At 38.4% G+C, this 17,150-nt stretch overlaps 1 protein-coding gene across 5 annotated transcripts in view; it reads left to right on the top strand.

Annotated features, from left to right (window-relative positions):
• Nucleotides 1-17,150, top strand: part of PDE10A (phosphodiesterase 10A) — a 352,930-nt gene that overhangs the window by 327,813 nt on the left and 7,967 nt on the right. For all 5 annotated transcript variants that reach the window (XM_033055156.2, XM_033055154.2, XM_033055155.1 and 2 more), the window contains 7 exons: nucleotides 1,285-1,368; nucleotides 3,757-3,907; nucleotides 6,474-6,629; nucleotides 9,789-9,961; nucleotides 11,077-11,188; nucleotides 13,980-14,060; nucleotides 16,089-16,177. In XM_033055156.2, the coding sequence (XP_032911047.1) occupies nucleotides 1,285-1,368; nucleotides 3,757-3,907; nucleotides 6,474-6,629; nucleotides 9,789-9,961; nucleotides 11,077-11,188; nucleotides 13,980-14,060; nucleotides 16,089-16,177 (846 nt within the window). The remainder of the gene's footprint in view (nucleotides 1-1,284; nucleotides 1,369-3,756; nucleotides 3,908-6,473; nucleotides 6,630-9,788; nucleotides 9,962-11,076; nucleotides 11,189-13,979; nucleotides 14,061-16,088; nucleotides 16,178-17,150) is intronic.

Genomic DNA, 17,150 nt, shown 5'->3' with positions numbered 1-17,150 from the left:
TTCAGGCTTTGTCTGGCATGATTTAGTTATTTTCAGGTGCTGTATGCTGAAGATGAACCTCTATCTGTATTTTATTGGCCGATCCCCACTCAATGTTAACAATGGGAACCATCACGTTTTTAAGTCACTCTTTTTAGTCCAGGGCAAGAAATTCTACTCTAGTAACCAGGTGCCTAAAATCAGCTATTGAGTTCCAAAATCTAAGCTGTCCTTTTAAACCTCATCTCCAGAGCTTGCTCACTTCTGTTCGGCATTGAGCATTATAGTTGTGAGCAACGTGAAAGCCTGTGCTTAACAAGGACTGCCTATAGTTAAAGTTTCTTACATGCTAAAGTGATTTGCTTGAATGCCAGGGCATTAACAGCTTGCAGGATTACACCCTAATAGAAGCTTATTCTTTGCAATACAATTTCTTGTGCTTTGTTAGGTGATATTATATAACCCACCTCCTCAGCAAAAATGAATTTTACTTGCAAAGATGACAGGTTTCATTCTAAATTATATTAGCATCCTTTAGTTCAAGCAGAATACATTTAACCATTTTCCAAACAATTCAGCTACCTTCAGTCCTCTCACAGCTGATGTGCTGTTCAGTGTGCCGAGCAGTTAAGGTTTCACGGAGAAAAGGTAGAGGGCTTGCAGCACAGAAAGTGCAGGGAAAGGGTTAATTAATAATTGAAGGAAAAACAGTTCTACTCTCCTGGGTCCCTAAAATTAGGCCTCAATATTGTTATCAGGGGAGTGAAGAAGTCTTCGGGTAATGAAACATTTAAAAAAAAATTGAAATTTTAAATTTTTTGCTTAATTTCTATTAACCAGTAAAACCTGACTTTTCCCTCTGTCAATGTTAGGCGAGTCTCATGCAATTTATAACAGAAATTAGTGGGAAAAAAACCAGTAAATATATTTTGGAGACCTTCTTTAGTATTCCTGGGAAGAAAGTCCTGAATATTTAAAAAATGCCTGTAAAGCTTTCATTGTTCTTCAGATTTCTTTTTGTCAATTACTTAATCTGTAGATCCTTAGATAAAGATATGTGTTTCTGTTAAGTAAACAAAGCCAAAAGCTGTTTGACTCAAGGGTCTTTTCCATCATAAATTACTAAATGATTGTATGAAAAGATGAGCCTACTTCCATTGACCTTAGGAGCCTGTAAATTCAGCTTTCTGTATGTATTCAGAAAGAAGTGAATCTTGTTGTGTATACATTTCCTAATAATTTTCACTTGTTTTTAGTAACAGTGAAAAGGAATTTGTCTTTTCTAAACTGAAGCTTTCTTCTTAGATATCATTTTGATATCAGTCCGTATGAAGATGTTTGGCCTGCCATTTTTGTCTACATGGTTCACCAGTCCTGTGGGACAGCCTGGTATGAAGTATATTATTTCTTTATTTAACTGTTAAGTCTGTGTTTATTTACTTACTATTTTTGAGATAATTACTTCCTAATTCAAGGTCTATTTTTTTTGATGTTTATTTACTATGTTTGGTCTGTACAGGACTGTAATAAACAGTCTGAACTTCTTGTCCCACCTTCTTAGTCCTTAGTTATTGAAATCTAGGAGCAGTGAGGTTAAGAAACTCATGAGATCATCCTAACAGTTGTCCTTACAATATACAGAAAAACTGTTTGGCTCTGAGATGAGTTTGCGTTTCAGACAGAAGATGGTAAAGACATAAAAAGCACTCTTCCCAAAAAAGAATGAAGTTTTATGAAAGCTTTTCATTTTTCAGATATGTAGTTGCTGAAATTAATAATGTATGTGGTAAATGTATACCCAGATCAGATCTGATCTTTCTAAATGAATCAGTTATTTGCATAGTAGTGCATTAATTATGAAAGTGAATTATTTTCAAATTAAATGCTTCATTTGCTGTCCTTTCTCTTAGTGTTCCTTATTATTACTAAGATCAGTAGCTGGCTAAGTATGGCCCATTGCTATAAGAAAGGAGGTGCTCCAAATTATGGAAAAAAACTACAGATAGTAAATTGAAAGGGGAAGTACATCCCTACAAAAGGGAGCAACATTCTGGAAATGTTTGCTGGTGTTTCTTTTTATTTTGCTAACTGAATGAGTGTGCAGTCAAAGCAGAGGATGCTTTCTTCAGTCTTCCTCAATGCTGCGAAGTGGGTGACTCCTCTGAACACAGCTCTCTGCTGCTCAGTGTAGTTAGCTTGTTTCCATTCCAGACTGAATGGCTGTGGATGCAGGGTTGGGGTTTGTGTTTTCAGTCAGGTCCTGTTCTCTTCTCTCTCCGACTCCCAGTCTCTTTGTTTCAATGTATAGCTTTGATGAGAAAGAATTGATACCTACTCGATGTTTTTTGAATGAACCTCAGCTTTCACATATAAAATTAGGAAAAAAAAAGTGAGGAAAATACTTCAAAATGAGACTGTTGGAACAGGACTTGTATTTAGTTTCTGAAAGAACAAAAATTCTCAAACCTTTGAAACAAAACCAAAAACTTTAGGACTAAAATTTGATTTTAATATATTGAGGAATAAGCTTCTGCCTTAAATTATTTACCTGTTTAATGTATAATTGTCCTGTCCTTGGAGGATTTCAAAGAAAAGTTTATTGTACTACATTTTCTCTTCTGAAGAAATAGCATTTTACTGCTTTAATAAAGTTTACAAAATACAGCAATGGACGAAGTACTATTCTATATAGAGGCATCACAGATAATGATTTTCCCTTTGGCTATAATTGTACTATTGTGTAATAACCATTGAGTTGAGATTGGATGTAGATGGAAGTGACTATTGTGATATTTTGAATTATGATGTACTTCTTTAAACAGTAGCTCTATTACTGTCTGACTTTCTAGAATTAAAAAAGAAAACTTAAGGTTTTTTGAAAGACAATATGCCTCTGGTTTTCCTAATGTCAGATTAAGGCTGAGAATAATAATATTGCATAGCACACAACTGTAGAAATACACATTTCTTCCTGTTTCCACACAGAAGTTGTGTCTACATTTTTACACATAGGTCAGAGACATTTGGATTTTTTTCTCACCCCACACATACTGCAAATCTAGAACATTAGCACCACTTTCCTGATGTATCCAAGAAATTATTAAAACGTGGAACTTAAAAAGAAAGTAAAATCTCAGCAACAGGGGAGAAAAATGGAATAAAGGAAAACTGCCTTTTTATGAGGGGGAAAAAAGTCATTGATTTAGGACTTGACAAAATATAGTTTGGTGAGAAGTGAAGAAACTGTGAGATGTGAATTTCTGTTCTGTTAGTCTAAACTGGATGAAAAAAATCTACAGGTATTGGAAAAATAAAATCTTTCACTTCTCACAATGTCAATGTCGCAATATCTCTTTAAGCATGTTTATTTCTTCTGGGTCCTTTGCTTAAAAACCCCTGCATTTTCTGTTTTGATCACAAATCACGCTTTCAGATTGTGCATTAGATGAGGAGTTGTACTATATCTCAAGTTGAATAAGCAATTGAAAGAAATCACTCCAAGTTTCTGGGAGCAGAGAAGGTCATCCAATTGTGTTGACTGAGCTGGGTAGCATGACTTATGTTCCTGAATTTAACAAATTAATCTAAGAGCATTGTCAGGCATCCACAGTCCTCTGTCCTTGCCAAACTTGAGTGACTCTTCATGGCATTCAATGAGTCATCCACAGTGAGAGTCAATCTTAGCAAGAAGGCTAAACCAAAGACCATCTTTTCTCCTCTGCTGGTTCTTTTTCCTGTTCTTATCGCTCATCTCTGACCAAATTATTTTCTTCCTAGCTTTGAACTTGAAAAGCTGTGCCGATTTACTATGTCTGTAAAGAAGAATTATCGCCGCGTGCCCTACCACAACTGGAAGCATGCAGTTACCGTCGCACATTGCATGTATGCCATACTGCAGAACAACCAGGGGCTTTTCACTGATCTAGAGGTAGGTGACGTGATGATATCAGTCACCACTCCTCGTAAGAGTTGTCAGCTGTTGTATGTTTTCTGTGCTGGAGTTTTTTGTCAGCTTGGGCAGAGTGCATGTAGAGGTCTTCATGGAGGAACAGATGTGAGTAAAGAGTTTGAGGGAGGAGGATTACTCAGTTCCTATTCCTTGTCATGTTTTTCAGGACTGCCCCTTAAAAAGCAGTGGTAGATTTGCTATAAATCTATGTCTAAGTTTGGATTTCTCTCTGCCAACTTATAACCACAGTCTTTAATTATTTAACTAACTGTCAGATCTGCTGTGAGGAAGGTAATCACCCTGGATCTTGAATCCTGTGAGGTTTGGGAGATGCTAAATAGGAGGACGAGGGTTGCAGATATGGCTAATATACGTGAGTAAAGGAGAAGAGCCAAACTTTAAAGTGATCACTAAGTAATAACTAAGTGATCACGAAGATAGCTAGTAAAATAGAAGGCTTAGAACACTAATACACAGTATAGAAAACTGTCACTTGTTTTTCTTCTGTATTATGGTAGGTACAACAGAGTGTTGTCTCTTATTAATGTTACATGAAACTTCTGACTTGGTGAACCTTGAGTTCAGAACTTTTCAGTTGTGTGTAACTCTGCCAAGTATTAGCCATTTGGGCTGTAATTTTCCAAGTTCTGTTAACTTCCTCTGAGTGATTCATGTGGGGAAATTTCAAGCACAATTGTTTGGCTCTTTAAAAGAGACATGCTAGTAGAAATCAAAGTTTTGTTCTGTGTATAAGAGTAAAATGGAACTTGGTGAACTTTCATTAGAAAAGGTCTAGTTTATCTTGCTGTAAAGCAGAGACTTGAAAATTGGCACTGAAATGTGAAAGTTTTTCTGCATATGCTGAAATCTGGTGAAACTATACAAGTTTGAAAAAAAAAAAAATCAGTATTTGAAAACAAAAATTTGTGGAGTACAGCCTCAGGGAATTTTTAAAGCTCTGATAACATTCAGTACTAACCAAGTGGTAAGCCCCATCTCTTTGGAGATGCAGAGTATGAAAGAAAGGGAGAGCAAAAGAGACAGCTGTTAACAGAAATGGCAGCAGTCTTTTTTTCCCTGCAAACTCAAGCTAACCTTCATCTGTTTGAGTGTCCATGTTCCAGCTCTTTTCAGCAGTCCCCTTTCTTGATGCTGGAGATGAATCCAACAAAAATGCAGGAAACTGCTGAAAGAAAGTTTGGAGATGTAGGGATGGGCTGACCTCAGGTGAGGGATGCTGGCACAAACCTCAGTAGATTTAGAGATGGGAGGAGAAGTATAAAGCACTATAGAGGAGACACCAATCTGGAGAAAAATAGAGGAAAATGTGGTGATTAAAGATTTGGGATACAAGCAGGAACAAAAGGTAAAAGCACAAGAGCACTGTTATTAGGCATTGTACAGTTCTGGAGGACTGAGACAAGAATGAGACATGGAGACTGGGACCAGCTGTTACTGCACAACTTCAAGGGATAGAGGTGTGTGCTGTGTTCCTAAGGGTTCCACCTCTGCTGAGGATCTATGTGGACACATGCTGCATGCTCCCGGTTTTTATATGCTTTTTAAAAATACAAAACACACTTCACAAAATGCAATATTGAAAAGACATCATTCAAAATAGAAGTGAATACCTCAAAATTGGAAATACTGTTAGCATTGCTACAGACTTATTTCTGCACATGATGTATTTGTGATGGTATTTCTAATTGCATCATTGCTATGTTTCCACAGGCTTATGGGTCTTTTAGTATAGTATCCAGGTTGGATGTTATGCACTTAATAGATTGTTAATCAGCATTCTTTTTCTGCTTCATGTTATAGCCTTATCCTTGTTTACTGAACACTCATGAGAACCAATTATAAGAAAAAGCTGTTGTGTCTCTGAAGAAATTTTCATGATACTTCATGAACATTATTGGATTATTTTTCCAAACACATAAGCTGTGTGAAAACCTTTTGAAAAAGAGATTTCAGGGTCTACATTTCTTCAGGATATTAAGGATTAATTATATAAAAACCCTACTTACTGTCTTTATTTGTTTACATTTGCATCATCCAGCATTTGTGACTCATGTTAGTGATTTCCCAGAAAAAACCCCACTAGGAAATTTAGTTAACATCTCTAGGAATGCTGCAGACACAGATTTGGCATTGAACTTCAGTGCCCCTATCCTGACCAGCAGATCATACATCTTGTGTGTTTCTTTTCCCTCAATAACTCCTCTTTTTATTGTTTTAATAAACATGGTAAGGATTCAGTGGATAATCAGACTGTTTGAAATGCAGATTTCTTCTGAAGCACAGCCCACCCAATAGCATGTTACTGTCAAATAATGATTTTTAAATTAATAATATAATTATAATCAGACCAAGATTTTTAATTCAGTACGTCCTCATTGTCACATTTCTCTAATTTTTAAGGATATTTCTACATGTGCTGTTGAATGTTAGCATGCTGCAACTTCTACGGTATTTTGGGTGGAGAGTGACATCTAGGGGCAGGAAATACATCTTGCTTTTCATGCTTGTGTCACTTTCTTTGTAGCGAAAGGGTCTTTTAGTTGCATGCCTGTGTCATGACCTGGATCACAGAGGTTACAGCAACAGCTATCTCCAGAAATTTGATCACCCCTTAGCTGCTCTCTATTCCACATCAACGATGGAACAGCACCACTTCTCACAGACTGTGTCCATCCTGCAGGTAGGATTATTGAAATTGTATGTTCTGTGCATTAGTGTCCAGTGGTGGAAAGAGGAGCCACATCATTACCAAGTAGATTTTCTGAAGCATGCTTAGTTTAATTTCTCTATTATGGTGCTCATTTAGAAGAGTAGAAGATTTATTACAGCAAGCCAGGTTTCACAATTAGCAACCCAAGGATTCAACAATGGGGCAAAACACAGATTTCTCAAAATCTTGAAGTTATAAAAATATTCTGTATTTGAAGGTCTTTATTTATGGCCTACCTTTAAAGCTTTTAGCTTCTGGTTCTCTGGAGGTTTTTCCCATGACCATGTGGAATAGAAACTTTGAAAATTAAAAATCATTTTCTCAGTTACATATATATTTTTGTCCTAATGTATTTCACCAAAGTCTTCAGGCATCCTGAAATTTTGAATAAAAACTCAAGTACTAGCAAAACTTTCTATGAGAAACTTGAAAAACCGCTGTAATAAATTCTGTGAACATTGAATGTGTGGCATGAAAGGGGAAATGTTAATTTTCCATGCATGAAAATTGTAAGCTTATTTCATTATGTTATCCTGTGCTTTTTTGTTACTTGGCAATTTGAAATCAAAAAACCTGAGTAAGGTAATATTCTGTGAAAGAGTTCCTAGTATGAGGTCATGTGTCTTTATGTTTAATGAAGAAAGGACTACAAGAAAGCATGCAGGTGCTTTTGGGGAAAATATATGTGTGCTACTAACACACATATTTTCTCATGAATGAAATTTTTATAATTCTCAATTAGAAGAGTGAGAACTCTTCCCTGTAAACCACTGCCACTCTGTAACATACCTGTGCTCACTAGTTTTAGTTGTCAATGCACACTCAAGTTACAGTCTTACCTTGCTACTGTGCCACTCATCCATTGTTAACCTTTCTTTCTTTCTGGTTTTTCAGGGGAAGATATTTATTTTCTTAAATACATAAACACCTTTTAGGAAAAATACATATTCTGTCTTGTATTCAGAATCACGTCTTGTGATTATGGTTTTAGGCATCATATACATTTAATCACAGAATGGAAGCTTTATCTCTGAATGCTCCTTCATGTAGGAGGGTGTAATTGAATCCTTTAGTGGTGGTATGGCATTAGATGTTTAGTGTTCATTCTTCGTGTGAATTTGTGCACAGTGAGCATGTTCCTCAATCATTAACACTTCACTGTCCAAACCATGTTGCATTTTTCTGGTAGAAATGTTGTAATCAATGAAAATCCCATTTGCCATGAAGGCAGGGAACCCTTTTGCTTCCCTGGCACCTCCAACATTTGCTGTCAATGTGAGTGAGGGAAGGGGAATAAGTGGCCAGGGCTGTAGAGTGGATTCAAGACACCAGCTGCTACTTACCACCATGGGTGGCGAGTAGCAGCAAAGGTAGACTAGAGCAGCCTTTTGGACTTGCTAGGGTTTTTTTTAATCAAAAAGTGTTACTAAATTCATGGATTGATGGGAAAAAAAGCCAAACCAACCCACCAAGCTCTCTAGTGTTTATCTGAGTAAGTTTTACATTAGTAATCTGCAGTGTTTTTAGCTGCCTGAAATTTGAGCTGCTTTGCTTATCCCATACTAAGGACACAGGATTCTATTCACTAACTTTAGCTCAGCAGGCAAAGAACAAAATTTTCGGAGTTGTACTTTGTATGTACTACTCAAAAGCCTAAGTGACACACTCATAACTGGCAGCTTCTATCAGCACTTTACAGAATCAGTTCTTTTTGAGTAGTCTGAACAGAAGCTGTCACAAGCTGTCAGAAGTGGTCTTTCTGAGAGGACAGCTTCTAAAGCCCAAGAGTAGAATCCAGAATAATTTAAATATTAGGACAAATAGCCCAGTCCCAGGAATTAGACAGCAAGGCTGTGGAGTAAAGGGTACCCAAAACCCTAAATCATGAGAACTAGTAGTAGTAATTTTTTGCTACCAAAGTGCTGATGATGGGTTAAAATGATCTGAATATTTTTTTTTAAGCATCATGTTCCATGACTTGGAAATCTGTCAAAGGAGCATTGAGACAGAGATGGATTGTATTTTCTATTCATTATTCACAATAAATCTACTTGTCTGAGTAAAAGTCCTGCAAAATCAGGTTTATGTTCTTAATGGTGGGAGAAACCAAGCCTATCTGTACTGCAGAGGATTTATTTTGAGCAAATTATGTAAATTCTTGACGAAAGTCAGGGAAACTTTTGAGCTTCAGCCCAAATGCCAATTAAATGTCAAAACATCTCTGCATTTGATGTATTTTAATGATACTTTCTTTTTCTGAATGTGCACACCTTGACATGGCTAGCTCATTCTTTCTCTTTTTTGTCTACTTCCTCTCAACAGTAGGAAGACATTTGACAAGCTGTTTTCCAAATCTTAGAGACAGCAGATAGTCTTGACTTTTCAAAATGTGATATAACTTCATGAGTGATCACAGTGCACGGATATTGTCAGTTAAATGCACAATAATACCTAGTGGAAATTGAAAAGTGATGGCAGTGGTGTGTTATCGGAGCCTCCACAGAAGAAACTGTTATCTTTAGTTTATGAGTCATTCAACTTAAGGTTGAACAAAGCAGCTTTTCCCCCTAAATGTTCATATGCATTAAAATAATTAACTTTATTTTTCTATTGAAAATTATGTCAGTAAATGCAGTGATTTCAGACCCGTTTCATTTGGAACATTAGGAAAACAAAATTATTTTGTGTTTTTAACTTCAGTGTTTTTTTAATCCATACTATATATTATGCAGTATCAAAACTATGCTTAAGCAAACCAGGTACTCGGTTTACCAACTTGAGTATGCAGACTCTGGACCAGAATTTAATTACTCCAAGTTAACACTGTGTGGAAATGTTCTTTGATTTAAAAGTATTACATACACAAAAATATTTCAATCATTTTTCTCTAGTAATACCTTTAGGCATCAGAAGGATCAGTCCCAGAAACAAATTGGTGGCTCAGTCAAAGTTTTTTCATGGCAGTGTTTACAAAGGAAAAATAAAAATGGGAATTTCAGGCTATTAACATTTGAATTTGCAACTTGTCATTGGGCTGTAAAACTGTCGTAACCTGTCTGGTGAAGTAAAGACTGAAATCATCTCAGAATTAGAGCTTTTGCTTTTTATTGGTTTTTTACTTTTTCATAGCTGGAAGGGCACAATGTCTTCTCCAATCTGAGCTCCAGTGAATATGAGCAAGTCCTTGAGATCATCCGGAAAGCCATCATCGCCACAGACCTTGCCCTGTATTTTGGAAACAGAAAACAACTTGAAGAGCTGCATCAGACAGGAGCATTAAATCTTAAGAACCAAACACACAGGTAAAACCACAAACCAGTAGTAGATCCCCATGATATTAACCTAGAAAGTGAAACCTTATTTTTTTAATAAAGAATTATCTCTGCATGGTAATTTTCTTGCATATGTGATCTCTAAGACCAGCAGTGTGGGAAATTCCACATATGTAACAGTAATTTCCATTGCTTTATATTTCTGTTGACCCTTACATGGCCGATGACTTCTCTATCTTAACTTAGGGAAAGTGTACTTTGAATTTAGTAATTGATTTTTCTGTGTATTTGTGTATTTCCTTTGGTATATTTGTCTGTTGGTAAAGTTTCAATGACTGCTATCACACTGGCATGCAGGTTAAGCAAGCTCTATGCTTTTTCACATGGAATAGGCATTATTAACAAAGATGCAGTTGTCCTTAGGGGCCATCTTAATTTCTTCATTGTGTGAAAACAAGTGAATTTAAATTGAATTGCCAATTTTCTTTATAAAACTTAGATTCACAAACCATAGGTTTGAGCTATAAAATTGGTTAAATAGGAGTTTATTTTGTGTGTGCCTTATTCTAGTAATGATTTTACTACTACTGATGTTGTTCAGTTACTCTGTGAATGGGTTTGTCAGCACATAGGACAGAGTTATGCATTGGATTCTTGTTCTGTCAGAGTTCAAATTCATTCCAACAAAGCAATGACAGCATCTTGAGACAGACTCAGAAGCAGTCTTTCCTTTTATTAGGAGCTTTTTTTCCTCTCTAAACAACAAAGAAATGCAACAGTAATATATACCATCTTTCTTTTTATAGACTTGTACTGTATATTCAGAAAATTATAGAGGGGCATGTGAGTGTTTTAACAGGCAGCTATTCTGTGTCCTTGTCTATGCATGTGGTTGTGTAGAGGGTGATCAATGAACTCTGGTTGCAAACAATGTAGGGAATACAATAAGGAATGCAGTATACAATCTGTGCCATGCCTTACCAAAGAGACATAAACAAATGAGGAAGAAACAATAAGTGGGAGAAAATTGGTAGTGTGTATACATAGCTGCTGATTAAACTGAGGAAGGGCAAATGGAAACTTTGCAGAGCAATCTTTAATTCTTTGTGAAAATTACAATTTTGTGTTATTTTATTCTATTTTAGAGACAGAGTGATTGGCCTGATGATGACAGCTTGTGATCTGTGTTCTGTAACAAAGTTGTGGCCAGTTACCAGACTGACGGCCAACGATATATATGCAGAGTTCTGGGCTGAGGTACGTGTGATCATTTTGCTTACTCTCCTTATAAACAGAAGCATCCAGGAAGGAAAAACCCAACTATAAGTACAGTAGTTTCACGAATACAAGCCGCACGGATTATAAGCCGCACTTCTGGTGCCTCGACAATGTTGCTGTCTTTGTCAATAGATAAGCCGCACCCCGAATATTAGCCGCACTTTCGTTCGTAGCGAGAATCCGTGCGCAGCTTTCACAAATTGGCCAATTAGTAACAGGATCGCGGCATAGCGGGCTTTACTGGCTCGGGGCAGGGCCAGGCAGGCTCGGCCCGCTCATGGTTGCCGACGGGGCCAGGTGGCCCAGCTCAGTGCCACGGCTCGGCGGGGCTGGCCGGGTGGTGCTGCCGCCGCCGCCGGGCTCGCTGGCCCCCCTCTCCCGTCAGCACCGCCCCGCTGCCGCGTTCGCTCGCCCGGCCGGCGGGCTCGCCGGCCGCGCCGCGTTCGCTAGCCCCGCCGCCGGGCTCGCCGGCCGCGCCGCGTTCGCTAGCCCCACCGCCGGGCTCGCCGGCCGCGTCGCGTTCGCTAGCCCCGCCGCCGGGCTCGCCGGCCGCGCCGCGTTCGCTAGCCCCGCCGGCGGGCTGCCGCCGCCGGGCTCGCCGGCCGCCCCCTCCCGTCTGCACCGCCGCCGCGTTTCCTCGCCCTGACCAGCACTGCAGGCCCCCGCACCGCCGGGCTCCCCCACCCTGCTGGCCCCGATTCTGCTGGGCTTCCCCCGCTGCCAGGCAGCCCCACCCACCGGCCTTCCTGCTTCTGCCATGCTCCCCTGCACTGCTAGCCCCAGTTCTCCCAGGTTCCCCCACCCTGCTGGCCCGGGCTCTGCCGCCCCCCTGCCCCACCCTGCTGGCTCAGGCTCAGCCGCCCGCCCCCCACACTGCTGGCCCCGCCTCTGCCAGGCTTTCCCACCTCTGCCGGGGCCGACCGGGCTCCAGCTTGGCTTGGGGCTGCCGCGGGCTCTCACTTCCGTGTTGGCAGCTTTTAGAATTTTGTTAATGTATTAGCCGCCCCGGAATATTGGCCGCACTTCCGGGTTTCCACCAAAATTTTGGTCAAATTGGTGCGGCTTGTATTCGTGAAATTACTGTACTTTTCAATCAACATCTTAGTGTACTTGTTTTAAAGAGAGTTCACTGGTGCATGCACGTGTTCACTGCTTGCTCTGAAGGTATTTAAAGACCTGAGTTAGCTAATTTTCAGACAATGTTTTTTCTCTCTGTTCAAGATCATGTATAAAGTATGTCCCAGCATAAAGTGACCAAGCGACAGAACACAGACGTCGTCACTAACTGTAGTTTTTGTAGAAATGCAAAATATTAAACCAGCTTCCAGGTCAGCTGCCTTGAAACATACTTAGATAGCTATAGTTGTGAGTACAGAAAATACAAAGCAAAACATTACATTTTTTTTGAGTCTTCTCTGTGAGCCAGTTAAACAACAGTGTCACAGAGAGAGCTGGGTCTTCAATACACTGAAAGTTACTTGATTGTTCATATGTACTGAGAATTGAAACAAGGAATTAAGCTATAGTAATGTAATCATGTTCATAAATAAATGTGCAGTCTCTCTCATGTCATATGCTGAGGTGTAAATATCCTAATTGTTAATTTTAAAGTGGAAGTGACTGCTCTGGGGATAAGGAATAAATTGCATATTTTTTCTATATGGAGTAGAGTTATGCAGCTTTAGGAGATAGGCTGTGTTTTCAGGACTACTATTGCATGTGTGTATGATAAAGTGTTTTCCTTCTCTGTTATGTGCCCTGTGGAATGTTGGAGTATTCACTGGGCTTATTTCTGTTTTACACAGGCATAAAATAGAAATCAGGCCCGTGGGGTTGATGTAGCATGCATATAGCGTGGAGTTTGTTACCCTGCCTGTTGCGTATTCATTATGCAATTCCAGATGTGTGCTTCTTGTGGGTGTATTTGGTATTCACATATTCTTGTTCTCTTAATTACAAACAGCTCAGGCTACAACGAAATATTTGAAAAATGCTGACGGTGTAAGCTCAGAGATCTAGTTCAGCACTCACTTTCTGAAATGCCTGGAATGGAAAGTGAGTGATTTTAGGAGTGGTGGAATGGAGGTATAATGTTGACGTGCTTCACTGATTACATACTCAACTTTTTTGCTTATAAGTAAAAAGACTTTTCAATGGAAATTTTGTGAGATCAGTGGAGAAGGAAGGATAAAACTGATTTTCCAAACTAAAAAATAGTAAAGATGTGATTATGGATGTAATTGTGCCTGTCCAGATGATAAATTTCTGTAATTCAAGGATGAGTTAATAAAGGTGGATGTTGCTATATTGGTATATATTGAAAAGACACAATTTTTGACAAAGAGGGTACACTGTAAATTCATCTGGCTTTCTCAACTTTTCCTTGGATGTGTGAGTTGTGTTCTACTGGCCATTGCATTATGCATTTTGAAAGATGAGACTAACTAAGCAGATAGAGGGGAATAGAATGACTTCTTTGGGTTTAGTCTTCCAGTTGTTTTTTATTACGAAGACACACTTGGAAACAAGAAAAACATGTGCACATTGACTTTACAGCATCTGCTGTTTACGGTTATCACTTAGGTGAATGTACAAAATGAGTCTCTCCTTGGGCATTTTTGAGATCGCCTCACAGTGATAACACAGGTTATTTTAAATTCTGTATTTTTAGATTGACATAGAATGGAAGATGGAAATTAATTCTGGTCTCAATAGTCTTGTTTTTGTTTTCCTAATCTCTCTCTCTCTCTCTCTCTCTACTTTTCTCCAGGGTGATGAAATGAAGAAAACAGGTATTCAACCTATTCCTATGATGGACAGAGATAAGAAAGATGAAGTCCCTCAGGGTCAGGTACGAACTCTTTCAGGAAAATGGTACTTGTTTATGAATAAAACATGTATAGAAAAAACATTTCATATGTTAATGAATATTGCTTTTGAAATTGGGTTATTCACACTGCTGAATTCTATATTCTGCATGCGACTGTTATTTTTAAAGTAGCAGTGGAAAACTTATTTTCAAATTTTTGTTTAAATGACAATGTGCTGTTTGCTGTCATCATTTTTTTCCTTTCTTTGTACTTGTAGCTCTAGCTAAGACCACAATCTCCTGAATTTTTACAAGTGTCAATAATGCTTTTTATCTTAGTAAGCGGTGTTTCAGCCCTTAGCTAGTGTCCAAAGGAGGGTAAGAAAAATGGTGAAGATCCTTGAGGGGAAGCCTCATGAGAGGCAGCTGAGGTCACTGGGTCTGTTCAACCTGGAGAAGACTGAGGACAGACCTCACTGCAGTTACAGCTTCCTTGTGAGGGGAAGAGGGGAGGCAGGCACTGATCTCTGCTCTGTGCTGACCAGTGACAGGACCTGAAGGAACAGCCTGAAGCTGTGTCAGGGGAGGTTTAGGTTGGATATTAGAAAAAGTTCTTCACCCAGAGGGTGTTTGGGCACTGGAACAGCTCCCCAGGGAAGTGATCACGGCATCAAACCTGACAGAGTTCAAGGAACATTTGGACAATGCTCTTGAGCAGAAGGTGTGACTCTTGGGGATGGTGTTGTGCAAAGCTGGACTTCGATGGTCCTTGGGGATCCCTTCCAACCCATCATATTCTTTGACTGTGATTTTTCATTGAGTCAGAAGGTCTACAGGGTGACTGTATCTTATGTCCTACTTTATTTTTTGACAATTATAGAATAATCTCCTTTTTTCCACTGAAATAAAATAGTTCCCCTTTAAAACTAGCAAAAAATTAAAAAAAAATTCAAAACAAATGGGAAGAAAATGAGGCAGTATGTGAAATAGTGTGGATGAGCAGACATCCCATCTGTATGTAACCTTGCCTTTAATGAGCTGCAGTTTCTTTCTGTTGGTTGCACTGTAAGTACTTAATCTCAGAGTCTTGGGGTCACAGCTCAGAAAATTTAACTTATTTTTACTTAAAGTACACAGAAGACTTGGTTACATAGCAGTATGGGAAGAATCTTTGTATTGATGAAGACAAGAGTAGCTCTTCAATTTCTAAATAAGGATCAAAGTTTGGACTATTAAAAAGAGATATTATCAAATGCACTTAAAAATTGTGCCCAAAGGAAGGGATCATAGTGCACTGTTGTAACTGTCATAAGAGTCTAGGATAAGTGAGCAATATAATGAATCTGAATCTGTCGTCCTTCATAATACATAAGTAGCATTTGCTAAAAATTTCTTCATGTCATGACAATTCAGCTGTGACATTGTAACCATCACAGCCCATATGAGTCAGATATCATTAAAAATGTGCTCATTTGGTGTTCCCTAAGAATGATAATGGTAAAAATACATTATTGAACTGCATACATGAAAAGCAACTGCAAACCAATCATTGGTCACATTGCACACAATTCACAAATATGCAAAGCCCCCAGCATTTTAAGTACATTGGACTATGCAATGCATAGCCTGGAGGACATCAGAACAATCCATATTATGACCAAATTTTGTGTATGCTGCAAAATTTTCCTTTTTTAAAAAATAAAATCATCCCATGAATAATATCTGCAGAAATGTCTCTAATGTCTCCACCTACTTCTCTCTGCTACTGACACCAAACAGGTGGACATATCCTGAACAAATGAAATGGAGCAATTGAATAATAAAAGGTTCTGTAGAAAACCCTACCTGAAGCAGCCATATCGGTCATAAAAGAAAGGCATGTAAGCAGGTTGTAATTACCAAATATTCCACTGTTGCTCCTTATTTTAAAGTATTTGGGTATTAAAAGTAGATGCAGGAGTATGAGTAACTAATATAAGTGATAATTAAGTAAAGAGCTTTGAGCTGTTACCTTCCAGTGTTGTAGTTTGACAATAATTTAACTATTTTTTTCATTCTTGTTTTTCATAGATTGGATTCTACAATGCTGTAGCCATCCCATGTTATACCACCCTTGCACAGATCTTTCCTCCAACTGGGCCACTACTCCGAGCATGCAGGTGAGTAAAAGTGCATAGCTCATAGCTTGGTCAAGGAAAAAGCAAGAGTGCTTTGCAAGTTTGTCTGGAAACACAGAATTTTAATTTCAGAATTTGCATTAACAGGGATACACATCTCACATGAATCTATTCAGAAACCCAGAGGTGATAGCTACTCTCTGGGACTATCCACTGTAGGTCTACAGACACAGCTGATTAAAATGTGTTGGAGGCCAAAAGCATTTAGAGAGAAATAGTTCAGTGTTTGTGCATCCCTGTCTGCGCTGCTTCAGTATAATGCCCCTCTGTGTCCTTTTTATTTCAATGTGGTTCCCACAAAATATTTGGCTAGTATTCGCTTAATTTAAAAATGTGTGTTAAGGTTTAATTTCATATTAGATAATTTCTATTAAAAAACAGAAAAATAAATACCCAGAAAATATTCAGTAGTTGAGAGCATAGAAGTAGTAATGTATGGGTATGTGACTTTCTCCTATTACACAGTGGGTGTGGAGCTTGGGTTGTTTTGGAAAAGAGGCAAGAGTCCTTTACCTGTTGGCTGCTCCTACACTTGAATTATGGTGAATTGCTTTGTAGGTAGTTCTGTCCAGTAATTATGTCCTGGGCCTTAGCAATCTTACCTGACAAAAATTTTGCTGAAATCAGTGTATGCTTCAAGAAAATGTTCTGGTTTCAGGTTAATTAATATTTTCATATTTTCATCTTTTTCATATTCATATTTTCATATTTCATTGTTTCATAAAATCCCAGCAATCTCTAGTCATGTCGAGTGGTTAAAGGTTTGTTTTTCTATTCTCTTACTAGTACTTTCTCGTGGTTTTTTTGGGGTTTTTTTTTTTGTTTGTTTGGTTTGGTTTTTTTTTTTTTTTTTGTGGTCCTTAAATTCTATCTTTGAACTTTTTCTTTGTCCTGTATGGCACAGCTACCTCCTCTTGTGGATCTTGTGGACAAAATTATTCCTGTTAAGTAACAG

Source organism: Catharus ustulatus, chromosome 3, assembly GCF_009819885.2.
Source record: "Catharus ustulatus isolate bCatUst1 chromosome 3, bCatUst1.pri.v2, whole genome shotgun sequence".
In the NCBI taxonomy this organism is placed as follows: Eukaryota; Metazoa; Chordata; class Aves; order Passeriformes; family Turdidae; genus Catharus; species Catharus ustulatus.
This window is presented reverse-complemented; position numbering and strand designations above follow the sequence as displayed.